General features: G+C 36.5%; 6 protein-coding genes across 17 annotated transcripts; 5 read left to right on the top strand and 1 right to left on the bottom strand.

Annotated features, from left to right (window-relative positions):
- The first annotated feature begins 5 nt into the window (after positions 1-5).
- LOC124211759 (serine/threonine-protein phosphatase 2A activator) lies at positions 6-2,200 on the top strand. Of its 2 annotated transcripts, none has more exons than XM_046611150.2 (8): positions 6-291; positions 370-452; positions 532-735; positions 851-1,068; positions 1,136-1,260; positions 1,549-1,649; positions 1,761-1,868; positions 1,960-2,200. In XM_046611150.2, exons 1-8 carry the CDS (start codon positions 249-251, stop codon positions 2,098-2,100), a joined length of 1,023 nt encoding a protein of 340 aa, XP_046467106.1. In that variant the 5' UTR covers positions 6-248; the 3' UTR covers positions 2,101-2,200. The 2 variants fall into 2 exon arrangements, with proteins under 2 accessions (XP_046467106.1, XP_046467105.1); XM_046611149.2 differs by having other exon boundaries at positions 7-291; positions 367-452.
- Positions 2,201-2,309: 109 nt separating this feature from the next.
- On the top strand, positions 2,310-8,899 carry O-fut1 (O-fucosyltransferase 1). The gene is made up of 6 exons (XM_046611145.2): positions 2,310-2,619; positions 5,391-5,506; positions 5,596-5,719; positions 5,869-6,233; positions 6,344-6,580; positions 6,720-8,899. Exons 1-6 carry the CDS (start codon positions 2,511-2,513, stop codon positions 6,921-6,923), a joined length of 1,155 nt encoding a protein of 384 aa, XP_046467101.1. The 5' UTR covers positions 2,310-2,510; the 3' UTR covers positions 6,924-8,899.
- Positions 7,198-21,536, bottom strand: LOC124211749 (carnitine O-acetyltransferase-like). 11 transcript variants are annotated; one of them, XM_046611126.2, is made up of 13 exons: positions 21,490-21,536; positions 10,622-10,718; positions 10,315-10,445; positions 10,114-10,243; positions 9,769-9,941; positions 9,537-9,690; positions 9,262-9,439; positions 8,949-9,136; positions 8,788-8,888; positions 8,542-8,664; positions 7,846-8,167; positions 7,626-7,763; positions 7,198-7,522 (listed from the first exon to the last, which is right to left on the bottom strand). In XM_046611126.2, exons 2-13 carry the CDS (start codon positions 10,664-10,666, stop codon positions 7,322-7,324), a joined length of 1,884 nt encoding a protein of 627 aa, XP_046467082.1. In that variant the 5' UTR covers positions 10,667-10,718; positions 21,490-21,536; the 3' UTR covers positions 7,198-7,321. The 11 variants fall into 11 exon arrangements, with proteins under 11 accessions (XP_046467082.1, XP_046467087.1, XP_046467083.1 ...); XM_046611131.2 differs by lacking the exon at positions 21,490-21,536 and adding an exon at positions 15,015-15,105; XM_046611127.2 differs by lacking the exon at positions 21,490-21,536 and adding an exon at positions 14,163-14,181.
- Positions 12,915-14,588, top strand: LOC124211766 (putative gustatory receptor 28a). Its single transcript, XM_046611158.2, has 4 exons — positions 12,915-13,721; positions 13,806-13,874; positions 13,953-14,042; positions 14,139-14,588. The coding sequence occupies exons 1-4, from the start codon at positions 12,915-12,917 to the stop codon at positions 14,187-14,189; spliced, it is 1,017 nt and encodes a 338-aa protein (XP_046467114.2). The 3' UTR covers positions 14,190-14,588.
- Positions 15,941-17,930, top strand: LOC124211761 (putative gustatory receptor 28a). The gene is made up of 4 exons (XM_046611152.2): positions 15,941-17,204; positions 17,279-17,347; positions 17,631-17,720; positions 17,791-17,930. Exons 1-4 carry the CDS (start codon positions 16,227-16,229, stop codon positions 17,839-17,841), a joined length of 1,188 nt encoding a protein of 395 aa, XP_046467108.2. The 5' UTR covers positions 15,941-16,226; the 3' UTR covers positions 17,842-17,930.
- LOC124212296 (uncharacterized) lies at positions 19,449-26,368 on the top strand. The gene is made up of 8 exons (XM_069133185.1): positions 19,449-19,869; positions 19,975-20,190; positions 20,509-20,577; positions 24,695-25,138; positions 25,592-25,698; positions 25,781-25,849; positions 25,968-26,057; positions 26,130-26,368. Exons 1-8 carry the CDS (start codon positions 19,449-19,451, stop codon positions 26,181-26,183), a joined length of 1,470 nt encoding a protein of 489 aa, XP_068989286.1. The 3' UTR covers positions 26,184-26,368.
- The last annotated feature ends 654 nt before the right edge of the window (positions 26,369-27,022 follow it).

Raw genomic sequence — 27,022 nt, 5'->3', positions numbered from 1 at the left:
GCCCAAGCAGCTGTCATTTAGGACATATTCAATTTGACGCTAAGGGTGTGCGAAAAGTCGCGAGTGATTTTGTTGATTCGTATAACCATAAAGTTATCCTGCTGATAATTAATTGATTTATCGGTATTGCAAAGAAATACGGATTTAATTTCGGTTCGTCGTTCATGATTTAACAAACTTATTAGCCATTCAAAAACGTTATTCAATATTTGAAGAGAAAATTGATAAATAAATAACAGACAAGCACAATGTCAGCAGCCGAATTGTCTCCTCAAGTAAAAAAATTTTCGCGTAAGTATACAATTTATCCCCGTTGTTGAACCCCCATTGAAAACTTACCTTTGTGTTTCATGTAAATTTTCACAGCAGACGATCATGAATTTGTTGTTCCAAAAAAGGCTATTAAAATACCTGACGACATGATAAGTTGGCAAAAATCTGAGGCCTATTTCGTGAGTAATTAAGATAAAAATTTCAAAAATCATTAAACACTTTAACATTGTTTTTAAATTCTTAAATTTTTCTCCGTAGGAATACCTTGGTTTCTTGTTAGCCCTCAACGAGTCTGTTCAAGGAAAGGCATCAGACATAGAATGTTCGCAATCACAAATCGTTGTCAAAACCGTTGACATGTTGAAGAAATTTGACGAATGGATCGATGCTATCCCACCCATAGATCAGCCCCAGCGTTTTGGCAATAAATCTTTTCGTTTGTGGCACACCAAGCTATTAGAAGTAAGATGGACACCTTGGCATAAGTCATTAATTTTATTTCCATTATAATTAGGTGAGGTTTAATATGAAACTGTTCAATATTCTAATTCTAATAAAAAATCAAATTATTTGACAGGAAGGCCTTGAGGAATTGCGCAATGTTATACCAGTGGAGCTCCATCGAGCTGCACCGGAAGTAGTCCAGTACTTATATGAGAGTTTTGGAAATGCCACGCGCATAGATTATGGCACTGGTCACGAAATGGCATTTATTATGTTCTTGTGCTGCATGTTCAAAATCACAGCATATGAGCCTGAAGATAAAACTGCTGTTGTGGTAAAGGTTTTTAATAGGTGAGCATGGAAAGAATAACCTTTCGCAAAATTAAAGAAATAGCATCATATAAATTCTTTTCATCAGGTATCTTCAGCTAGTTCGTAAGTTGCAACTAACATATCGCATGGAGCCTGCGGGAAGCCATGGTGTGTGGAGCCTTGACGACTATCAATTCGTACCTTTTATCTGGGGGAGCTCACAATTAGTTGGTAATTGTAAATTTCTACTAGCATATATTCATGTTAACTTTGGTTTCAAAAGGATGATGCTACAAACTTTTGGTCACAAACAACTTGAGGAAATTTCATCGAATGAAAATCTAGTCAATTGTTCGAAAGAAAAGTTCAATTTATCTGTGTCGTTTTAATTTGTTACCTTTGGAGACGAAATAACATTTTCTCTTGTTTTGCTATGCAGAGGACCATATATTTTGTATTGTATACTGCAAAACGTTAGATTATCTAATCATAAGCGTTGTATATATTACTGTATTACAGGTCACCCACGCATAGAGCCTCACCATTTTTTGGACAAAGATATTTTAGACCGTTTTAGTAAACAATTCATGTTTCTCAGCTGCATTGAATTCATATCGCAGGTAAACGAATGAGTAACATTTATCAACATTCAAGTTTTAATTGAGATTCAACTTTGTTTCCTGTACTGTGTTTTACTTTATACATGATATGTAAAATTCATTCAAACGCAGGTTAAAACAGGACCATTTGCTGAGCATTCTAATCAACTATGGAACGTTAGTGCTGTTTCTTCCTGGTCGAAAGTAAACAGTGGGCTAATAAAAATGTATAAAGCCGAGGTAAGCCTTTGTAATATCTGTAGAATATTAATTATTATTTACCATAAATTTATTGTGAAATTCACAGTTTTGAAATACTCTTAATTTACAGATCTTGGCCAAGTTTCCAGTAGTTCAACACGTATTGTTTGGATCTCTATTGCCCATAACTCCAGCGTCTCCTTATGTCACCTGTAAACCTCTAAGCCGACCACCTCCACCTCCACCAACGCGCACTTCATCGTCACATTAAATGGCCAGGGCAAAATGTAATTTTGAACTCTATTTTTCCTGCTGTATAATAAAAGATATTATCTGTGTTACATATGTACAATATACCTATATTGCTGAAATTTATTTTTAACTTAATTCTTATATACAAGGAGAAAAATATGCTGCGGGTATGATAGTTTTGAATCTTAGGTATCGATCTGTTCTAGGTTAAAATTCATTGAATGTCTAAATAATTTCACAAGCTTGACAAACTCATGGTAAATTTTGATCAGCTTCTGCCGTTTGCGGCTTGAATCTTTACTTCCGCTATTACGGTTGCCATGGAAACCACCGCACGTCGGAAGACTGTTTACAGTTCCTTGAAGGATTGTTGTCAAGTTTGATAGTTTAAGTTACAGAGAGATCATTGTCGAAAAGTAACAATTAAAAATGTTCAAGTTCCTTCTTTTCATTATATTCTTTGAACAAGTTTATATGGGATACTGTAAATACGCAGAGATCGACGAGAATGGTTACATTCTTTACTGTCCTTGCATGGGTGAGAAATTTTTTAATTTTCAAATTACAATATTTGAGTCAGATAGTTTTCATTTAACTTTACTACCTTTCAATCTCTTTCACTACTTCTCAGATCCACATTTTGAATATTTTTGGGAAAATTGGAAAGTGAATAGACTTTTTTCAACCCCTAATTTTAAGGTTAAGTTCATTTGATTGCAAGGCGATAGAATCTCAATTGACCTTATGATAAGCCGCTAAATATTTTTATGAATATAGAAAGTGTTCTTCCTCTTCGAGCACATTTGTAAGAATGTCTGTAAGTGTTTACATTTTGGTATCTTACGCTTCTTGGTGCGAAGCTCGTAAGACAGTCAATGACCGTCTAATATTGAAATGCGGATATGCATCATCAACATTAATATTAATCACGAGGTAATTTTCATTTTGTGAAACGTATATAATTTTTGAACTACTGGTAAATTCGAAAAATTAACGACGGAGCCAGGAATCGAACCTGGTATCTAGCGATGCTTTACCGGAGCCTTACTCCACTAGACCACCTAGCCGCCCTGACTCTGATGTCGTTAATTCCTCTCATTACCAGTAAGTTCAAATTTGTTTTCTTGTGCTGTGATAGTATATGTGAATATAGAAAGTGTTCTTCCTCTTCGAGCACATTTGTAAGAATGTCTGTAAGTGTTTACATTTTGGTATCTTACGCTTCTTGGTGCGAAGCTCGTAAGACAGTCAATGACAATGACAGGTAATGAGAGGAATTAACGACATCAGAGTCAGGGCGGCTAGGTGGTCTAGTGGAGTAAGGCTCCGGTAAAGCATCGCTAGATACCAGGTTCGATTCCTGGCTCCGTCGTTAATTTTTCGAATTTACCAGTAGTTCAAAAATTATATACGTTTCACAAAATGAAAATTACCTCGTGATTAATATTAATGTTGATGATGCATATCCGCATTTCAATATTAGACGGTCATTGACTGTCTTACGAGCTTCGCACCAAGAAGCGTAAGATACCAAAATGTAAACACTTACAGACATTCTTACAAATGTGCTCGAAGAGGAAGAACACTTTCTATATTCACATATACTATCACAGCACAAGAAAACAAATTTGAACTTACTGGTAATGAGAGGAATTAACGACATCAGAGTCAGGGCGGCTAGGTGGTCTAGTGGAGTAAGGCTCCGGTAAAGCATCGCTAGATACCAGGTTCGATTCCTGGCTCCGTCGTTAATTTTTCGAATTTACCAGTAGTTCAAAAATTATATACGTTTCACAAAATGAAAATTACCTCGTGATTAATATTAATGTTGATGATGCATATCCGCATTTCAATATTAGACGGTCATTGACTGTCTTACGAGCTTCGCACCAAGAAGCGTAAGATACCAAAATGTAAACACTTACAGACATTCTTACAAATGTGCTCGAAGAGGAAGAACACTTTCTATATTCACATATACTATCACAGCACAAGAAAACAAATTTGAACTTACTGGTAATGAGAGGAATTAACGACATCAGAGTCAGGGCGGCTAGGTGGTCTAGTGGAGTAAGGCTCCGGTAAAGCATCGCTAGATACCAGGTTCGATTCCTGGCTCCGTCGTTAATTTTTCGAATTTACCAGTAGTTCAAAAATTATATACGTTTCACAAAATGAAAATTACCTCGTGATTAATATTAATGTTGATGATGCATATCCGCATTTCAATATTAGACGGTCATTGACTGTCTTACGAGCTTCGCACCAAGAAGCGTAAGATACCAAAATGTAAACACTTACAGACATTCTTACAAATGTGCTCGAAGAGGAAGAACACTTTCTATATTCACATATACTATCACAGCACAAGAAAACAAATTTGAACTTACTGGTAATGAGAGGAATTAACGACATCAGAGTCAGGGCGGCTAGGTGGTCTAGTGGAGTAAGGCTCCGGTAAAGCATCGCTAGATACCAGGTTCGATTCCTGGCTCCGTCGTTAATTTTTCGAATTTACCAGTAGTTCAAAAATTATATACGTTTCACAAAATGAAAATTACCTCGTGATTAATATTAATGTTGATGATGCATATCCGCATTTCAATATTAGACGGTCATTGACTGTCTTACGAGCTTCGCACCAAGAAGCGTAAGATACCAAAATGTAAACACTTACAGACATTCTTACAAATGTGCTCGAAGAGGAAGAACACTTTCTATATTCACATATACTATCACAGCACAAGAAAACAAATTTGAACTTACTGGTAATGAGAGGAATTAACGACATCAGAGTCAGGGCGGCTAGGTGGTCTAGTGGAGTAAGGCTCCGGTAAAGCATCGCTAGATACCAGGTTCGATTCCTGGCTCCGTCGTTAATTTTTCGAATTTACCAGTAGTTCAAAAATTATATACGTTTCACATAAATATTTTTATATAATTTTTCATGAAGCCTTCGGCTACTTGATGACAAAAAGTACTAATCCTGTTTTTTCGTGCTCCTCACATAGGATCAGTAAATACTATGAAATAAATCATCATAGATTTACGAGACCAACTTGATTAAATAAAAATCACATACATTGGAAATTTTAGTTTTCTCACTATCAGACACATAACTTGATTAAGCAACGAATTCTTTATACTCTTATCTCCAAATAATTATGAATTAGAAGAAATCATGATTATTGGATTTCGATTTTTTACATTAAGAAAACGAATTTTCTGACTCCAACCCTACATAAACTGACTATTTCGTCAATGCTTATTACTTCATTAACATGGTTTTGTCACATGCAATATTTCCAGGTAGATTTGGTAACCAAGCAGATAACTTTTTGGGTGCATTGGGTTTTTCCATTGCCTTAAATCGCACATTAGTTGTGCCACCATGGGTTGAATATCGCACAGGGGAGACGAAATCGGTGAGTATTATACATGCAGGTTTAAAAACATGGCAGTATAAAAAAATCTCGATTTTATTTGTAATTTATTTACCTTCCTTGTTTTTTAGGTACAAGTACCATTTGACACCTATTTTAATGTATCTCAACTGGAAAGTTGCCACAGGGTGATTGTAATGGAAGAATTCATGAAGAAAATTGCACCTACTGTGTGGCCAGAGTCAAAAAGGATTTGTATGTATTCCAGATATTATTGTCGCAGTTTAATTTTTGCAGTAAAAGTTTACTTGAAAGAATCACATTCAATCTCTGGAGTATCTGGAATCATATTGTCATAGAATTTCTTATTGATATATACTCTGATAGTCTGGTTCTTGTTCAAGCTTTTTGTTACTCTGTACGAGGAAGTACAGGGTCATGCAACGCGAAGGACGGCAACCCCTTTGGACCATTTTGGGACACATTTGACGTAGAGTTTGTTGGGTCAGAGTTTTATGGGCCACTGCATTATGACGTTCATCACAGTGACATGGTATATCAGTGGTCACGTAAATATCCGTCAAGTTATTGGCCGGTTTTAGCATTCACTGGAGCTCCTGCTAGCTTTCCTGTTCAAATGGAGAACAAAAAGCTGCAAAAGTGCGTCGGCTGGAATGATAAAATTGCAGATCAAGCTAAGTCATTTGTGAAGAACCACCTGCCAAGAGGAGCTTACGTTGGAATTCACTTACGGAATGGAGTTGATTGGGTAAATTCAATTCCGTTTTTTTTTGTGTTTTTTTTTTATACCAAAGAACAAAGTTGATTCTCTACTTATGTGTATGTGAAATAACAAATGAATTGTGCTTTTACTGACAGGTGAGGGCCTGCGAATTCATTTCCAGTTCACCGAACTTGTTTGCTGCACCACAGTGTTTAGGGTATAGAAATGAACGAGGCAAAGCTACGTCTGCTATGTGTCTACCACCCTTTGAATTAATAATCAGACAATTAAAACGCATTATTCGTGCAAACAACGATGTTAAATCCATCTTTGTGGCATCAGATAGCAACCATTTGATACCGGAGCTCAGCAAAGCCCTAAAACGAATGGAAGTGAGTTTTAGTTTCTTTCTTCTATACTGTAATAAAAATAAGTAGTAATTTGATATTGATTGTTTTTATAACAAAAATTTTTGATTGCCAAATCACATTTGTATCTTCATAACTGCTAACTATTATTTTTCTGTTACAGATTACTGTACATAAACAAGAAGAACCTGCGTCTCCTCATTTGGACCTAGCAATTTTAGGTAGATCTAATTACTTCATCGGTAACTGTATTTCATCATTTTCTGCGTTTGTGGCCAGGGAGAGGGAAGTGCGTGGGTATCCTACTATTTTTTGGGGTTTCCCACCAGAAAGAACTGTTTCGTACGTTTCGCATGAGGAATTGTAAATATTAGTGATAAGTTATTTTTATTATAGCCCTACATAATAAATCCAACACAGACTGTCGGACCTCTGTCGGATCCGACACAGATCTGCTACAGTTTGTAGCGGATTGTAGCGGATCTGTTTCGGATCCGACAGAGGTCCGACAGTCTGTGTCGGATTTTTTATGTAGGGAGTATATACTTGAAAGTAATACTTGGAACAAGATAAGGCACATTGTACTTTCAAACTGTTTAACCGATCAAATTTCAGTTAAACCTCTTTTATGACAACGCTGATTTAGTATTATTTAGATTTATTTAAACTTAAACAATATATAAATTTATAAAATACGTTTCTTTGTAAAAAAAAAAAATGATGATTATGTCGTATATGATAGTTTTAATTGCCAATATTAGCGCTTCAACATTCAGTGGCTAGCTCTATCATATCGCAGAAAGATTGTTGTAGTGCTTCTGCAAATTTTTTAGTGCACGTTTCTTTACACGCGTTGAAAGAAGAGCAAGCCACTCGTATATGTTGAGGTCGCGGGTTGTAGCAGCATCCGTATCCGTCTGGTGTTACAGGTCCGTAACACATGAATGAAGCGGTCTTATACGGAACCTGGTAAAGCCATTAATTGTATCAAAATTTTAACTCTCTGCTGTATGAATATTCCGTTAATCGAGAAGTGGTGAACAGAGAATGATTAGAAATGTACACTCACCTGGCTAGATGTTAGAGTGAAATGTGTGCTCCTCTTGTATCCAACGTCTGTAAAAATTTGTGGAAGGGTTGAGCCTTCTTTCGTTGCTATGGTTTTTAAACCAAATAAGTGCCGATCTACACCTTGACCCGTAGCAGCCTATGGAAGCCAAGTAGATGAATGTGTTAGTGTTTGTATGAACTACAGATCAACACCCAACTGCTGCTTAGTGAAAACTGACCTCCCCAGCTAATTTTTTGTGCGCATTTATAGCTTTCATCATTGCTTCTTTCTTTTGCAATTTTGAAGTATTACCGCTAATCACTGTTTGTGCAAATTGAACAGATTCTACAGAAGTGGATCTGATGCATTCGGTTCTTGAGTTACGGAATCTACGCAGTCCTGCAGATTCATAGTGGGCTGGAGGTTTTCCATGAATTCTATAATACGCGAGTTGCATCGCCATTTGTATAAAACTGTCCGGGCTCATTTTATTCTTCTTGATCATCTCGGTTCCAAAATTTTCGAAAGTAAAACACTCCATGTCAATGTCTTTTGAAATCCTGTTGATCGAAGACAGAATCTTCAGTTTTTCAGGAGCCACCGTTTACTTGAATAATTATTGTACAAGATATTTCAAATTCAGCTATGTAAAATAATTTTTTGCTATGAACTTATACAATGTAAAAAAAATTAGTTTGGATTCATATTTTTCGTGGGTCTAGAAAGCTAGAAATGATCGTTAAAAAAAGAAAAGAAATTTGGTTGAATTTGATTTTTTTTATGATTAATAATACTGACGTAATGTAAGGTAAGCATTCAGTCGTCGTCGTCGTAGTCGTCGACGGCCCATATCAGACCTCAACTTTTGAACTATAAATTTATTCTCAAATCCAAAAATAATATTTCATGTTGGGATTAATAATATTACACGTACTCTTCAACTGTAGATGTGGCTGCAGATATTGATTTTTCTATTCCTTCAGGAAGATAAAATTTCAAAAGCTGGGCCTTAGGAAATTCCTTGGGTTGGTCACATTTATCGTCCTTTTTGTTCGCTCTAAAACGAGGGAACAGTTAGTTATAGAAGTTATTGAAGGAAAAGACGACAAATAAAAGTAGAAACAAAAAACAAATTTTTGCATAAGCAGCAAACGATGAATACACAAATAAAAATTCTTACATATATTTTAATACGTGGTCGTGTAGAACTGCAATTGGAACACCCTCGCACGGACTATGTTCGTAAGTCATGCCGACGAATCCATCATATGATACTATGAACTGTTAAATAGGTCGAAAAAATAAATATCTGAATGCTAAAAATTACCTTACTCAACAAACCTGAACAGCTTTGTCATGCCAACGATTCCCAGCATTAGTCTCGCAGGTGACCCCCGTCAGGCTCTGCACTGCTCTAAAAGACTCATAATTCTTTTCTCTCGAGATATCTTTTCCCATTGCTTTGTCCAAGCAAAGTACAAACATTGCGTTTTCTATATCTTCTAATATTTTTCGGTTACTCCCACAAGCTGTAATGAGAATAGACATTCATTCTCTTATTCGCTGCAAAACCGTGAGGACTTTAGCCAACTTTTAATTCGTATTGATTCTTGCATTTGCTTTCCTACTCTTGATAATGTAAACAAGAATTAACCCTCAAGTTTTTTGTAATCCTTTGCCCATGTATCTCTGTCGTTTCCTGTCAAGATTCCTATTGGTGTACCAGCAACAGCCGATCTCCCAGCTATATCCTTCAGCGATGCGGCAAGCTGACCTTCGGATAGAGCGGTTCGATTCTTGCCAGATTCGTCAAAAATATTTAGTTTAAAAATCTGTAATCAAAACACGAATTATTTTAGTGTATTGTATGACAAGAATGTAGAAGTAAAATGATCATTCAATTAATAGTAACTGTTGATGTAAACTAACATGATTGTTGTGTATCACAATAATATGATCTGAAGTATCCGTATGCAACTGACAGTCCAGAGGAATGTCAGGGCGTCGGTAAGTCCCAAGTATCATAGCATATGGTTGCATGTCGAGCGGATCCTTTCCTGCCATTTCTTGTTTCATTTTGCCACTGTAGAAAGGTAACATTATTTGATGATAAGAATATGTATATATTTAAATCATCTGCAGTATAATATAATACAAATACCTTTTTATCATAGAATCATATTCACAAACAGCGGCAATCAATTTTCCTCCAAAGATAAATACCTCGTCTGGGCAGGAAAATTTTTGCAAAGGACCAACAGTCCCTGGGCTAGAATGAACGATTAAAGGGATTCTGTATCCCAGGTATGCAGCATGCAGAAACCATTCATTCATCTGCAAAGGAAACGTAAGTAAATAAGAAAAAAATATTTAATGCATCAAGATATTGCGGTCGTACAATAGAAATTGCTTTTTTATAACATGTAATATTTTGGGTAAGAAATTAAATAAATATTATTGATAAAACAATGTTGAATGTAACTATGACCCACAATATACCCTTTACCCAGTTCTCTGTGCTTTCGTAACGCTCCAGTAACTTGCGATGTAACTCAGCGCCAACACCTTTCTCAAATTCCTTGACAATTTTTTCACTTTCGCAGTACTCCTTGTCGCATAATAGTGGCTCGAGAGATCTGAAAAGGACAACAACCTTGAATAAAACTAGACATTTGTGGAAGAAATAGATTTGATTTCAAGTACTAACTTTAAATAACGTTTGATAGTGTTTTTTAGTTCAGGAACAGGTTGCTTGGGTGGTATTTCCTTGTTTAATTTAATCGAGGTGATATTAGCGGCGTGTACTGATACTGGTATAAATTTTATCCTAGCACCGATCTGTAATTTGTAATAAATAATCATCAGAGTCTCTTACAATGTTATAAAAGGTTGGAAGGAAGGCAAAGGTAAGACAAAAAACATGAAGTGAAGATGTTGATTTTCGTTAAAACAGTGGTAATTGTTATCTTAATTCCATAGCAGTTGCGAAAAATACAACGAATAGCAGTACTTGCCAAAAATCTGTTTAGTGAGGGAAGTGTCATTAGAGATCTCTGCATGATTGGTTGATTTTTATTTACGTTATCACGGTTTTTTCCCCCAGACAAGAGGCTGTAATTACAAAATAATTATTCCAATGGTAAGTGAGAATATCCGACAGATAAAAGTGACAAAGAATTTTATGACAATGAATTGGCTATCAGGTGGCAGACGATACGTGTACCTGTATTCTACAAAATCGTAATACGAAAGCATGAAGCGCTTTTCCAGAGGTTTTTCTACTAATGATACTCTCTGTGGGAAACGCTAGTCCCTGCTAATTTTGGTCGGTTCAAAGATCATCGGAGATAGTGAACGTAACACAAGTACAGTTCGATGCAGCTGATGCAGCTATAATTGCTTAATGAACGGTATGTCATGTAATGCATTTCGTGAACGTATTTGTGTAGTTAAGAAAATAGGCAGCGTACATTGAGTCCATGATCACGCGATAATTATAGCAGAATAGTCGTGAAGTAAGATGTGCGGCTTTGTATATTACACGCGTGAAATTTGATTCATTTTTCAAGATTTTGCACGGTTTGAAATGACTAATTACGTTTCATGTATCCAAATGTTCTAACCTCGATTTCCCGCCCTTAGTTCCGCCTCTCGTCGTAATTGCTACGGATCGCGCTACCGTTCGACACTGTTTGAATTTAAGAAAATTTTTACCATTGTTGACCAGGCATTAAATTTTTCGTAAGTATCATTCCCTGACAATGATAAAAATTCTGTTGAGACGAGTGGTGTTTTAATTTCTCTGAGTATTGCAACTTTACTTACTATTAATGAGCTGAAAAGACCTTGATTAGAATCTTGGAAAGAAAAAGGCGTTGACAAAAAGGTGACCGATAATGAACGAGATAACGCCTTAGTATAAATTTTACTGTGTAACCCATCAGTAACCCAATTTGTCTGTTGTTAGGCGTAGAAGAATTACAAATTCAGATTCAATGTTATTGTAATAATTTGCGAAAATAAGTCTTGGTGTCCTGAACAAGATAAACAGTTGGGTGTGTCACGGTTGGAAAATACTTGATCGATTACTAAATAGAATCGAAAACTTTCTTGGGTACTACATTGATTGGACAATGTCTGAATGACTCGGAAAAAATTGAATAGATTTGTAAAATCCGGTTGAACAATAAAAGTTGGATGAATTTTTTGGACAGACCTTTGGGAATTAATGCTATTTAGTTGCCAAGTGCAGCCAACGTTGTGGTCAAACGTGCCTTCGCGTTAACAATATTTTGAATTAATGGAGCTTCATAAAATAACGATGGTCACATAGCAGTGAAGAAGTCGCTATTATTCATCAAAATGAAGTATCTCGATATCAGAAATAACATTTATCTCAGGTGTAGTCATTTAGTTATCGTGACTTTGATCTTTGTGGAACATAACGACGAAGGATGTAGACTTTACATTACGCATATGCGTATTTCAATAATTCGAAGTGTGGCCGTACATTCGTGTAGCTGTTAACATTAATTTGCTGAGTGCTTTTTTTCTTTTTGTAACTTTTTTTACAGTGCTTACAATCCATTGTTTTATAGTTGAGCAAAAACAAATGTATTTCACTCACAGGCTTTTGCACAATTGATACAACATTCAACATATGAATTCCCCGTACACTAGTTTCTTACTTTGTAATTCAGGCTGCCGTGTATTGTTATATGTGCACATATCTGAGCTGAGTTGTAATCATCTGTAACGCTCTGCACGCACTCCGAAGTTCAGCTATGTTTAATAAAGTTCGTTATTAGGTTTTCCAATCACGCTAATAAGCAAAAACGACTTTGATCTACGTATTTGTAACATGCAACTTGTACTGGTTCCGTCTCAGTTTTACACGTTTAGTTATTATGTGACAGGCATTTGATAAGAGAAGACAATCAACTTGCAAACTCACTAAAAATCATTCATTTCGATAAAAGTTTTTAATTATGATGAACTCTCGGTCCAAATGCTGTGATCATTATTGAGATATCTGCTTGAACCTAATTACTAAACCTCTCTGAAATCGTATAATTTATTATTAATCAACCGCCGTGAATGATGAAAGCGCCTCCATCGCGTAATAAAAAGTTTTTCTGGGTCGTAAAAATAATCATTCAATTTCTCAAAATCTTTGGGCTTGCCCCATTCTCAGTTCAGATGAAAACTCCGATTGAAAAACTTGGCTATCCCACTTGCCCATGGGCATTCGTGTTTTCGAAAACAGGCATGATTTATAATCTTTTAATCACAATTTCGTTTCCGATTATGGCTGCATTCGATGTGCCTGATTTAGTTTCCGTGAATTATGAAGACAAGTCTTGGATAAATCAGACCACTGATGTAGTGCAGGGCCTATTGACGAGTTGTTCAGCTTGGGTTGTCGTCACTGTTTGGCTCTTCCAGCAAAGAAATGCCTCAAGGATAATGAACAGACTTTTAGAAGTTGACGTTCGGCTTTCCGGTCTGAGTAAGCTGCGGCCAAATAATAAAAAGATGCTCGTATGCTTAGCTGTACATCTGATGATCACTCCTTTCCTTTGGATTACTATTTGGGTCATAGAACACAGAAAAACTCCGTTATTACCCAACGATTTGGTGAATTTGTGTTTCTTTTACACACCGAGTTTTGTTATTCACTGGTTTATCCTGGAATATTCTGTGGCCATGGGAATGGTGGCCAACGAACTTGGAAGAGTCAACGAGTGTTTGTCAAATTTAAGAGAGTTTTCGAATTATCTGTCCTCTTCGCCACTGCTTTTCAATAATCATTTAGAGGCATCAAGTTTGTCAAATTACGCGCAGCTAGTTGCGCTTCGATCATTCCATGGCATTCGTACAATGCTTTTTGAGATATCCAAAGACGTTGCAGACTTCTTTTCGTTCCCCATGTTACTCTGCATTGCTCATTCTTTTGTTACGATGGTTCATCAAGTTTATTACCTCTCTATTCCTGCCATTATTCCAAATCAACCCTTTTCGCTGTCTGAGACCATTTTCGGTACAATTTGGCTTTTCATAATCGTTTCTCCGATCATATCACTTTTCGTCAACGTTACAGAAACTGTCAAAAAGGTAGCGACTGGTTTGACTTTAATAATTGTCATTGAATAGTTGACGAACTGATCTGAAAAAACTTTTATATACGATATGCTGTAGGCCAAGCTAACCGGACAGATAGTTCACACGCTTTTAGTCACAGCGATGAGATCAGAAATAAAATCACAGGTAATATACTGTTGATTCGTTAGTTGTTAACAATATTCGATCGTTGATAATAATCTTTAATACGAACTTCGCTTTTAGTTAGAACAGTTCTCACTTCAGCTACTGCATGAGGAATTCAATTTTACGGCTTATGGGTTTTTCACACTAGACTTCACTCTTTTACACACGGTAAATATATAAGTTTAAATATTTTCAAGTTTTATTTAGTACATAATAAAAGCTGCGGTACGTAATATGTCGTAACGAATAATATTTTCATTATAGATGATGGGAACTACGGCAAGCTACCTTTTTATTCTGATCCAATTCCGATAGCTGTCGTTCTACTCGCAAGAAGATCAACTACTGATCGATCCCAATTATTTCGATATCGACAGGCACGTGCAGGCGATTCAATCAATTCTAAGTCTTACGGCTAAAAATGAGCACAATCTCAGAGATTACCAAGAAGCTAATTATAAGTACTCGGTAACTTGGATAGTGAACAAACACGAATTCGAACAGAAAGCCTTTATGCTAATTTAACATCCAGCATACACAAGTTCACAGTGATTTCTCATTTGCTTTAATCAATCTTATCTACACATGCGAACATTATGGATTTTATGATCGCACTAAAGATGAAATATTCATGTCAGATTAATTTTTGGTACCTCAGCGTCTAACATACCGTATGTAAAGTTGCAAGAAAATGAATAAATATGTACCAGTTTTACACCATTTTTCAGTGATGTCGATGTTTTCTTCTTAAAGTAGCTGAGATGAATGAGAAGATTAAAATTGTCGTTTTCTTTACAAGTATCATCGCAAGTGTAAATGCTTGAATCATCTGTCGGCTCGCTTTATGAGTTTGATGTCCGTGTAGAATGAAGTCTCATTACTAAAACTACATCAACAGTTATGAAAGATGGACGATAGACACAACAACCAACGAGAACTCTACGTTTCATCGATTATTTAAAGTACATTATACGCGGCTATCGCAAATTCTCATCGCGACTCTGTCATCCATTTGTTAAGTGATTCATTTTTCTCGGCACTCTTCCGAATCACTCATCGAATTGATGAGACCTTCTCGTAATTACTGAGTTTCTTGAATGTTCCCGGAAAGAATCAAAATGTTTGAAAATACTAATTTACCTTATCGCTGAACTTATAAATGGGTATTTACTGCATGTTGATTCAGGCTTCAGTTCGATTCGTGATGAATTACTGCAGCTGTTGCGTCGCAAACCGTCGCTAGGTTAAAAGGATAATTTAGAACCACAAATCTGGTGTTTTACAACTTTCGCTAGGTCCTTCAGTTTCCCATCCTTTATGCTATTCTCAACCTTCCAAGTACCTAGCTGCATTTTTTCCCACCGCGTCTGCATCCTGCAAAGTTACGGGCCTTGTTTTGGTTTTTCTCTATATATCTTTTCCCGCAGTCTTGTCTCTCTCAAGTTCTTCTTCAATTTCAAAATGCAATTGTCCACGCACCCTTCAGTAGAGCAGACGTGTGCACTCTACCTGGTGTAACAATCAAACGGTTGAAACTTTATACATCAAATCTACCCATCACCCTTTATACTTGTTAAACATATTCGTTATTCCTTTTAATCGTAATTAATATTATTCAAACCCAATCACCCGTAACCCTTTAATTAGCGTTATAGGAGTTGACGTGACATCCGTTATACTAACTCACCATAAGGTACGCCTGAACAGTAGTTCGATGTACATACAAGCCATCAGTTGATTGACTATTTATGATGCGAGGTACGTAATTAGTATGATAAGTAAGGGAATATTCGAAGCTTTCCAATCATATTGAGGCAAGTAAACAAAACGTGGATAAACTTCCGTTTAGAACATACCTCCGATCAATGCGAAATTTGGTATACTTATGTATTTTGATGCGCTGATCAAGAATATCATACTCAAAATAGCCGCAAATTAGATTTTCAAGATCAAATCAACTTTTTTTTTTGTATGTGTGTGTGTGTGTGTGCGTGTGGGTTTGTTTAGGTTTGGGTTTGGGTTTTTCCTTATATTTATTGCAATAAATGTGAAAAACATTTAAAAAATCGATTTTTTGTCGATTTGACCTTGAAAATCGAATTTGCGGGTGTTTTGAGTATGATATTCTTGATCAGCGCATCAAAATACATAAGTATACCAAATTTCAGATCGATCGGAGGTATGTTCTAAACGGAAGTACACCACAAAACGTTCAGTGCGCGAAAAAACTCCGATGAGCATTGACGATTTGTTTGCGATACGCGACAATTCATTGCTGCCGTATTTATATTCGTGTGATATTAATACGCTATCATAGCGCACTCGCCATAGTGAAATACAAAGTTTGTGAAAATGGCCGCAAAGTATTCGGTCAAGTTTTTTTGGATCATCAAAGTGATGGTTTACGTTTTCAAAATTCTCGGACTTGCAACATTCTCTGTTGAAAACTTCGACAACTCCATTTGCACCTGGGCTGTGGATTCATCTAATTTAGGATTGGCCTATAATATTCTACTCTCGATTGTACTTTCAATTCTGACCGCAGTTTCATTTTGGAAGTCGGTTTCTATGAATTACGACAACAAATCTTCACTGACTGCAATACACGACGCGGTACTGGGACTTTCGGTATCCTGTACAGCTTGGGTTGTCATTGTTTCCTGGGCTTTTAAGCAGAGTAAAGCTGTAGACATTGCTAACAAAATGTTATTGCTCAACTTTTACGTGACATCGAAGATGGAACGATCAAAGAAAAGGACGTTCGTAACGGTTTGTCTATACGTGACGATCAACGCTTGTTTCTGGATTTATGAGTACATCCAGGAAATTTTCCGACCCACAGTTCCTACCCTCGTTTTTATTTATTTCACCGTACCATATTTCATTGTTTCTTCGTTTATGGTAGAATATTGTATGGTCGTCAGATTGATAATCAAGGAGTTTGAAAAAGTGAACGAGATTCTATCGGATTACGACGATTTTCGGACCAACTTGTATCCCCGCACACAGTTTCTCAATTACAGTAATTTAGAAGCATTCTTTTCACCGAATAACAGTCAGCTGATTATGCTCCAATCGGTACACAAAATTCGTACGATGCTTTTTGAAATTTCCAGTGACATTTCGGACTTTTTTTCATTCCCGATTTTATTATGCATCGGCACTTCTTTTTACGCAATTCTGACCCACGTTTATTATCTCATTACTCCATTCGTTGCACCGAACGCGGTATTTTCGTTGCCCCTATTTCTTTCAACGGTATTATTGATTATCGTAATTGCGTACCCCATCGTGCTACTTGTTTACAACACTGAACAAGCCATGTATAAGGTGAGAAGGTTTCACTTCATTTTACCATCCAACAATCGACAAAGTCTTCTGACACGAATTGTGTTACATTCTAGGCGAAACTTTCCAGTCGAGTAGTGCACGAGTTATTGTCCAAAACCACGAAACCGGAAATCAAATCGGAGGTAACGTGCCAGTAAACCAAATCGAATTGAGTACGGCAAAAACGGAATCTAAACGCTAATTAAAACAAATTGAAACCAATTCAAAAGAATTCGTACATACAAGTCTTTCCAATTCGCTTTAATTCGAGTTAATTCTATTTTTGGACGTACTCAATTACATTCAATTCGTTTTGGTTCACAAGGTTCTACTTATCTTTTTGACTATGCGAATTATATTTTTTCACTACTTATTGTCAGCTTCTGGGAGTTGCAAGTTTTAATTAATCGTGTGGTTGGGTTACAGCTCGAACAATTCTCTCTTCACTTGCTGCATGAAGAATTGTACTTCACGGCTTGTGGATTTTTTAAATTGGATTTCACACTTTTGCATACGGTGGGTATTCATATTAACGTTTCAGAGCAGATATAATCCGTAACCTTCAGTGTTACTTCTTTCATTGCAGATGCTGGCATCTATGGGAACCTATCTTGTGATTTTTATTCAATTTCAGTAGATGTTTTACTATTAATTGTAACATAATGCGCTTAAGTACCGATTGATACTGCTAATATGTAAATATGGTCAAACACGAGAGAAAGATAAACGATTATTACTGATATTTAGTGTTTCAATTCCATGCGCGTTAATTCTCAAGTTTTTTATTTTTATTTTTTATTTTATTTTTATACAGCGTCCTTAAACATTGATAGCTTATTTACTAGATGCGTATCGATGGCCGGACAAAAATTACAATTAGTACCACATTTTAGCCAGTTCACTAAACTACTTGAGAAACTGCAATGATTTTAAAAGAAACCAAACATTCTCCGATGCGAAATACTTTTTTTCGAGGAGCTATGCTTTGATTGATGCTTTGAAAAATCAAGTATTTTATGAAATGCTAGTGTCAATGCAATGCGAAGCGCACAGTGTGTACGTAACGCGGTGCCAGTATTTTAAATATACGAAGCAGTCATCGGCTTTTAAAAGATTATAAAATAAAACAAGAATGCATAATACAATAACTAAGGCAGTTAATTCGAAATGTTAGATTTACATAGGGTGTAAAACAATTTTTTGGAAGCTGCAAGTTTTGAAACTTTCGTCATGACGTCTATCGATGCGGCATTCCACAATGTATCGATCGAGAAGTGAAGTTGAAATTTTAGATTTGCTACAGAATTTTTTATACGAACGCATTGATCGAAGATTAGAGATCGATTGAAAAGAATTAATTATTTTACCACCTCTTAACATATGATTTAATTTTCTATTGCCGGATAGCCATTATTTCTCAAGTCTGGAGAGATACAGAAAAATATAGTACAAAATAATGGACGACGAATATTTTTAGCCTTCATCGATAATAAAGTTTTCATTGCAGCAAGAGATATGTAGTTGCGAAGAATAATCAAAATTGAAAAAAGTGATAGCAGAGATGATTTTATTTTAATATCAATGTATGAAGAAAGAGATTGAATTGAGGCGTGTCGAAAGGAAGCACATCTATCGAATTGCAAAGTGACGAATACGCTGCATTGTCAAATAGTCCTGGTTAATAAATATGTGTGATCATTTTCAAAATTCCGATATATCTTTGACTGCGATGCAAAGTTCATTTTGGAGAAGGCCTTAAAATGTTTGTGGTATACTCCGTCGTATAAATGATATTCGCGAAGATAAGAATGTGACGGTACCTGAAATTAAAGTGAAAGTTAGTTTGTGAATTATTAATATCCCTAAATAAAATCGGAACATAGGACACATTCATATACATTAATTTTGAACGCAACTGTGCCGCCATCAATGCCGTGGGTACACGAAGAAGGGTATTTTACGTTATCTGGGTTGCCTCGACGTTCGTCTATTATTCGTCGTGTAATAGACGGCAGTATTTGTGGGAAAATTTTTCTATTCGAAGCATACACAACTCATCGGTATAATAAGAACGTTCGGTCCAATAAGGTACCTCAAAAGGCGCGTTACAAAAGTTTCGTGAGGATTGATTATTGCCGTAGATAAATTAATTAAATATTCGCGTGAAATCGACGTATCGCTGCGATTACTGATCTTTTCCTTATTTGCGCAACATTTACAGCGGTGATGATGCCAACTGCGAAAATGACCGCCAAGCGTCCGGAAAAATTTCTCCAGTTAACGAAAATCATCCTTCATGGTTTCAAGGTTTTCGGTCTCGCCCCATTTTCCGTTCAAGCTAAAAACTTGTTTGCAAACTTTGGCAAGCCTGTGTGCATCTGGGCCTTCAGTTTCTCCAAAATCGGACTGGTTTATAATCTCCTACTGGCAATTTTGATTCCAATTGCATATGTGCTGTTAGTTCCAAAGTTTGTGGCTATAGATTATGAACACAAAACTAAACAGAGTTCATTCTGTGACGTCGCGTGGAGCATCGTCGCGATTTCAACAGTTTGGGTTGTTATTGTTTCCTGGACTTTTAAGCAGAGCAATGCTGTAATTATTATGAACAGACTTATCGATGTTGACTTTAGACTTTCTCTAACGAATGGACCAAATATCAGAGGTAGATTGACGCTGTCTGTTGTATACGAGACAATCAATATTTTTCTGTGCATTGTTTTGATTGTGAGAGAATATAGAGACAACCTAACGTATTTCGTATTTACAGTCCCACCATCTGTATTAATTTCACTCTTTATTACCGAATATTTCTTTATTGTCGGACTTCTAGAGGCGGAATTTTACCGAGTTAACAATATGCTATTAAAGTGCAAGGATTTTCACTACCTTTCATCCGCCATACCTTTTCTCAGCAGCGGATCAGAGATATCGGATTTGTCAAATCACAATCAGTTGTCAGCTCTTCGATCACTTCGCAGGATTCGTACGATGCTTTTTGAAATTACTAACGACGTTGCGAATTTCTTTTCGTTTCCAATCTTAATGTGCGTCTGTTATTGCTTCGTCACTCTCGTTTACTGCGCTTATTGGATAATTATTGGCCCTTTTGGCTCAAATAAAGCGTTTTCGCTGGATTTTGCTCTTCGGGAGCTTTTTATACTCATCATTTTATATCCCGTCACTCTTCTTGTGAACAAAGTTACAAAAACTATAGAAGAGGTATTTGATTTTCTTTTAATATTACTAACAACAACGGTTGCAAATTAACTTTCGTTGTGCCAAAATCTATGCAATACTGCAGGCAAGGCGAATTGGTCTGGTAGTTCACAAGCTGGTGGCCACAACAACGATACCGGAAATGAAAAAGGAGGTAAGGCGTATTATTTCTTTCCGCAATTACAAACGTATTACTGCTGTTTTTTTATTTCTTAATTATTACAGGAAATCATATGATAAAAAATTTAATCCGACATTTTCTTTTCAGCTCACCGAATTCTCTCTCCGGATACTACACGAAGAATTCAATTTCACAGCGTACGGTTTCTTTCAGTTGGACTTTACGCTCTTACATTCGGTGAGTGTAATATTTTAAAACAATTGAGGGGGTTAGTCCAAAAAGGGTACGACTGAGAAAATTGAGAAATTCGAACTAAGCATGAACTGTACGCTTCAAACTGACCCTTTCAGGGAAACAATCGTTTACGTCGGTTGAAGTTCGATTGCGGCGTCTAAGTGCGCATCATTGCTTCTATTAACTAAAAGGTTCAAGCCGCTTGCTACAAAACTGTACAAGTGTACTTGAAGCGTCTTTCCTCGTTCCCGGTCGAACTTGCGGTACTACGTTCTCAATGAGTACTGAGACTGAAATCACAAAGAATATTCACGCAAAAAGGGTGTAAGTGCAAGATATTGTGAGTATAGTTCAATCATTCGAATCAGTAGAATTTTGGTTGTAAAATAGTATATTATTCTTATAGACATTCCAATACATAAGAGCACTCCAAACTTTGCGGGGAATTTTGAAAGGTTTAATAATTTTGAACATCGATATTTCAAAATTAGCTAACATGCACATACACCCATATTGCACTAACCCTCTCATTATTATTCGAATTGTGTGCTCTTATTTTTCATTGATCTTTCTTAATTGCAGATGTTAGCGACTAGTTCTCTGAAGAACTACATCACTCTTCTAGCCGTGTAAGGGCCACTTAGATTTCGATTATAATTCCGTTTAATCTACCGACGCTTCACACCAACTAATTATGATTTGCCTACATACTTAAGTGGTGAGACGAACTTCTCCGGTGTAGGTATCGTTCGGTTCAGACCCCGAGTCGCGACTGACTTCGCTCGCTTCCTTGCTCGGCGCGCGTACTCGCCTCCGCGCATGCGCAGTACAGACGATCGAAATAAGCTGCTCTCCGGCGCGAGTACGGTACCAAGAAAACCAGAGACCGGAGTTTTTTTTTTTTTTGTTTCTAATTCTCACTCATGTGATTCAATGAAAGGATGAATTACACTGATCGCGAGTTAGATAGTTTAACGTTGAAGCGTACACGGCAGATGAATGACGTGTCCGAATCAAGGGAAAAGGCTATATGGCAAATAAATAATGAATTTTATTTCAGAACGTAAATTAAAAATTGCTGATCGATGTCCGGTTAGCGACAATGATAATATTAACACTGCACTTCTAGGTCATTCGACGTAAAAACAAATATCCGTAAACTAGGATATTCAAAATAATTGTATAAGTATAGTTCTCATGATATTGTACAACTTTTCTGTCAAATAAATCGTAACACTGCTATTAAATGTTGTAAGGATTATTCAGTTCAGTATTATACTGCTGATATAACTCCATAATGAATGTTTAATCAAACGGAGTGTAAACAACTCCCGTCCAGGATATCGAAATACTAATTCGGGATTAGGGAAGAGAGACGGAGAGCCGAATCTCTCGATCCTCGATAACTCTAAACTTGCTAGAATTACCTCGATCATGATGATTATACCTTGAATTTTTTGGGATTTTTTTTTAGTATATCTGTACTGCTTATGATTGTCGAAAACCATCATGTCTTATGTCCTAATTTTAAAATCTGAATAAATTCTCAAAAATCTTGTGTCAGATATGAAATATTTTAACGCAGGTGGGGCCGGCGATCGGTTCTCCTCTTTTTTTTGCCTTTTAAAGAAAAAGAATTGATAAAAATTATAACAAAGAGTCGGTTTATTATGTGCAATCAAAGTAGTTGGGACAATCGTATAAAATTTTTTGAACAACATTGAGGGTCCAATCTTGGTTAGTCGATGTGAAATGCCCGATATGCTATCCAACAATTGTCTGTCTGCCTCGTCTGATAACAATGCTTTATCAAACAAAAGGTATCGTCAAACTCGAATATTGCTGTGAAATTTACATCATGCGATTGTGGATTGTTTCTAGATGTGAGATACGCTATTCGAAAAAATATGTAGCAGTTCATTTCGCTCCGTGAAAGTCACCAGCATGAGAAGTTCAAAACTTGACATCGACGTATTTTTTAGACATATGTCCGAGGTCCCGCGTTGTACACAATTACGTTTGCTGTATTGATGTGAATTTCACAGTGATACTACATTTTGACGGTACCTTTCATGTGATAAGCCATTATTCTCAAACTGGTTAGGCAGACAATTGTTGGACAGCATATCGGGCATTCGACGTCAACGCAACCAACGGTGGATCCTCGCCAATTTTCATTCTCTTAAAAAATGTTATACGTTTGTCGGAACTACAAAACAGTATCTTGAAAAAAAGCGATCGCCGGCACACTCTGGGTCTAAGCTTGAAAGTTTTTATATCTGACGCAGGATTTTTAAAAAATCAATCGGATTTCAAAATCATGCCATGAAACATTTTGGTTTTCGAAAATCATAAGTGGTACGGGTATACTTAAACGAAAGAAACTGGAATTAATAAATAAATTTTTTTCAACATAACCATTAATTCCGAAGGTCCGACGTTGGCCGAATTTGCGCGGAATGCCACTTATATATGTATATGTACGGTGGTAAAAACATTACACTGCTATCTCGCAATCAGTGGCAATGACGACTAACGAAAGAAATATTTCTATCCGCAATGTAGGTATTGTACGGTAAACAATATTTTACAGCGAAAATTATGTTGCTTTTCTCGTAAAATATGCATCAAAGATGGTAAGATCGATTTAAAAATTTGTACGTATCTCAAGTTTCATTAGGAACAAATGATCGTACAGATGTTGCGATATCTCGGCTTGTTAGTTAGATAAAAAATTAATAAGGCCCTAGAAGAATTGTTTTGTTCCAAATTTTTTGATGAATTCTACGCAAAAAATTCCTATTAGAATCAAATTTTCAAATATGTTGAGGAATGAAGGTTGGAGATCCCCTTGATCATACCGATCATTACTTATTTCAAACATTCAGACGGCATCGTCAATTGTAAAAATGCCCGTCAAGCGTTCAGAGAAACATATTATACGGGGGTAATTTCATTGTTTCAGGCCTGAGTTGCAGTGCTCTTGAGGGAATACCATGAAGAATGGATTTTCAAATGATCAATTTTCGGATTTTCCCACATTCGTATAGCAAAAAACGTCGAGTTTGACTTGCGACCAACTGAACAAATAATTTGCTTATGAAGTAATAAAGGAAAAAAGTACAATAAAACAACTTGCATATTCGTATTTTCCCTGCGCAAAAACGTAAGAAACCACCGGTGTTATTGGGCGGACCCAAAAACTTATACAGAATACAAAAACGAAAAGTGTTAATTCTACCGCTTTTCTCGAATCTATGTTTTTCAAAATAGCAGGTATTAAATTTCAAAATCTCTTCAACTGATTGACGTAAAATTTAAACAGATGATTGATTGTAACATTTCCTATTATATATAACATCAAACAGTCATCACTTATAAGTATTTTGATTATTTTCAAAATTCCGATATATCTTTGACTGCGATGCAAAGTTCATTTTGGAGAAGGCCTTAAAATATTTGTGGTATACTCCGTCGTATAAATGATATTCGCGAAGATAAGAATGTGACGGTACCTGAAATTAAAGTGAAAGTTAGTTTGTGAATTATTAATATCCCTAAATAAAATCGGAACATAGGACACATTCATATACATTAGTTTTGAACGCAGCTGTGCCGCCATCAATGCCGTGGGTACACGAAGAAGGGTATTTTACGTTATCTGGGTTGCCTCGACGTTCGTCTATTATTCGTCGTGTAATAGACGGCAGTATTTGTGGGAAAATTTTTCTATTCGAAGCATACACAACTCATCGGTATAATAAGAACGTTCGGTCCAATAAGGTACCTCAAAGGGAGCGTTACAAAAGTTTCGTGAGGATTGATTATTGCCGTAGATAAATTAATTAAATATTCGCGTGAAATCGACGTATCGCTGCGATTACTGATCTTTTCCTTATTTGCGCAACATTTACAGCGGTGATGATGCCAACTGCGAAAATGACCGCCAAGCGTCCGGAAAAATTTCTCCAGTTAACGAAAATCATCCTTCATGGTTTCAAGGTTTTCAGTCTCGCCCCATTTTCCGTTCAAGCTAAAAACTTGTTTGCAAACTTTGGCAAGCCTGTGTGCATCTGGGCCTTCAGTTTCTCCAAAATCGGACTGGTTTATAATCTCCTACTGGCAATTTTGATTCCAATTGCATATGTGCTGTTAGTTCCAAAGTATTTGGTTGCGGATTATGAAGAAAAATTTCAGCTGAGATTATCCTGTGACATCGCGTGGAGCATCGTCGCGATTTCAACAGTTTGGGTTGTTATTGTTTCCTGGACTTTTAAGCAGAACAATGCTGTAATTATTATGAATAGACTTATCGATACCGACTTTAGACTTTCTCTGAAGAAAGGGCCAAATATTACAGGTAGATTGACGCTATCTGTTGTACACGGGGTGATGAACGTTTCTTTGTGCATTGCTTTCAGTGTGGTAGAATATAAATACGACCTAGTGTATTTCGTAGTCACAATCCTACCATGTATGTTTATTTCATGCTTTATTACCGAATATTTCTTGATTGTCGGACTCCTAGAGGCGGAATTTTACCGAGTTAACAATATGCTATTAAATTGCAAGGATTTTCACTACCTTTCATCCGCCATACCTTTTCTCAGCAGCGAATCAGAGATATCGGATTTGTCAAATCACAATCAGTTGTCAGCTCTTCGATCACTTCTCAGCATTCGTACATCGATTTTTGAAATTACTAACGACGTTGCGAATTTTTTTTCATTTCCGATCTTAATGTGCGTCTGTCATTCCTTCGTCACGCTCGTTTACTGGGTTTATTGGATAATAATTATCTTTCTTAGCTCAGATTTACCGTTTATGGTGGCTCGTGTTGCTAAAGAGATATTTTTAACATTTGTCATTGCTTATCCCGTCATTCTTCTTGTGTACAACGTTCCAAAAACTGTAAACGAGGTAATTGATTTTCTTTCAATAATACTAACAACAGCGGTTGCAAATCAACTCTCGTTGTGACAAAATTCATGCGATACCGCAGGCAAAGCGAACTGGTCTGGTAATTCACAAGCTGATGGACGCAACAGCGATACCGGTAATCAAGGCAGAGGTAACGCGGACTATTTCTTTCCGCAATTACAGATTTATGAATGCTGTTTTATTATTTTTTATTCATCAGTGGTATGCAGATATTTATTCAAAAAGTTAATCCGACGTTTCCTTTTCAGCTCACCGAATTCTCTCTCCGGATACTACACGAAGAATTGAATTTCACAGCGTATGGTTTCTTTCGGTTGGACTTTACGCTCTTACATTCGGTGAGTGTAATATTTTACAATAATTATTTTGATTATCTGCTTTTATTTTTCATTGATCCTGCTTAATTGCAGATGTTAGCAGCGTTGGTAACCTACCTTGTTATTCTGGTCCAGTACTCTGGGTAGCTGCATAACTGCTATAGCAGTGCAACGACCGCTGAGATTTCGATTATAAATCTGTTTGGTCAATCGGCACTCCACACGAACTATTTATGATTAGTCTGCATATGAGCAGTAATCAGATCCTTTGCAGTAGACTTTGAAGTCACCAAGTTGCAAACGCAATTGAGTAATTATGTAACGAGCTTGTACTAATTGATCTTGATACAATTGTTATGTCCAATGTGAGATATAGGTATACGATTTCCATAATTTTAAGTGCTTCAATTCCAAATGAGTCAATTTGTAAATTTTTGTAGATAAATCGTTTATAAACAGTGATTATTATTCATGTGCATGCGTATTTGCCGAAATAATTAAATATTCTTTTCTATTGAACCAAATTGTCTCTGATTTGCAGGCGTCATGCGGCGCTAGTTTTTTTCTTCAAATATATCGTTCGTTCAAGACTATACTTCATTGTCAGCCAACGAATATACGACGGGATGATTTTCAACAACAGACACATAATATGTGTCTATAACATGATAAAGGGTAGGTGAATTGGCGCGTGGGAAATTCGAGATACGAGTTAATAAAAGTAACCAACAGGAGAAAAGCAACAACTTGTCAAATAATTTTATAAAAGCTTCAATTTATGAAGCTACGAACCATCAGCATGCATCCGTTGGGATTTCACCGTTCTCTATAAAGGGATGGCCAACTTCATCAGATCCGAGGCCTACAGTTTACTCTCCAGACTCCGTGTTTTTCTTTGCCTTGTCGCGATCGACCGGTTTAGCCGTTCCTCTTCAGCACTGATCTATGTAGGTAGATCGGGTAGATCTCTGCTCCTCGTTGTCAGT

This window comes from Neodiprion pinetum, chromosome 2 (genome assembly GCF_021155775.2).
Source record: "Neodiprion pinetum isolate iyNeoPine1 chromosome 2, iyNeoPine1.2, whole genome shotgun sequence".
Taxonomy (NCBI): Eukaryota; Metazoa; Arthropoda; class Insecta; order Hymenoptera; family Diprionidae; genus Neodiprion; species Neodiprion pinetum.
The sequence above is the reverse complement of the archived record's forward strand: the minus strand, read 5'-3'. Positions and strand labels throughout refer to the sequence as shown.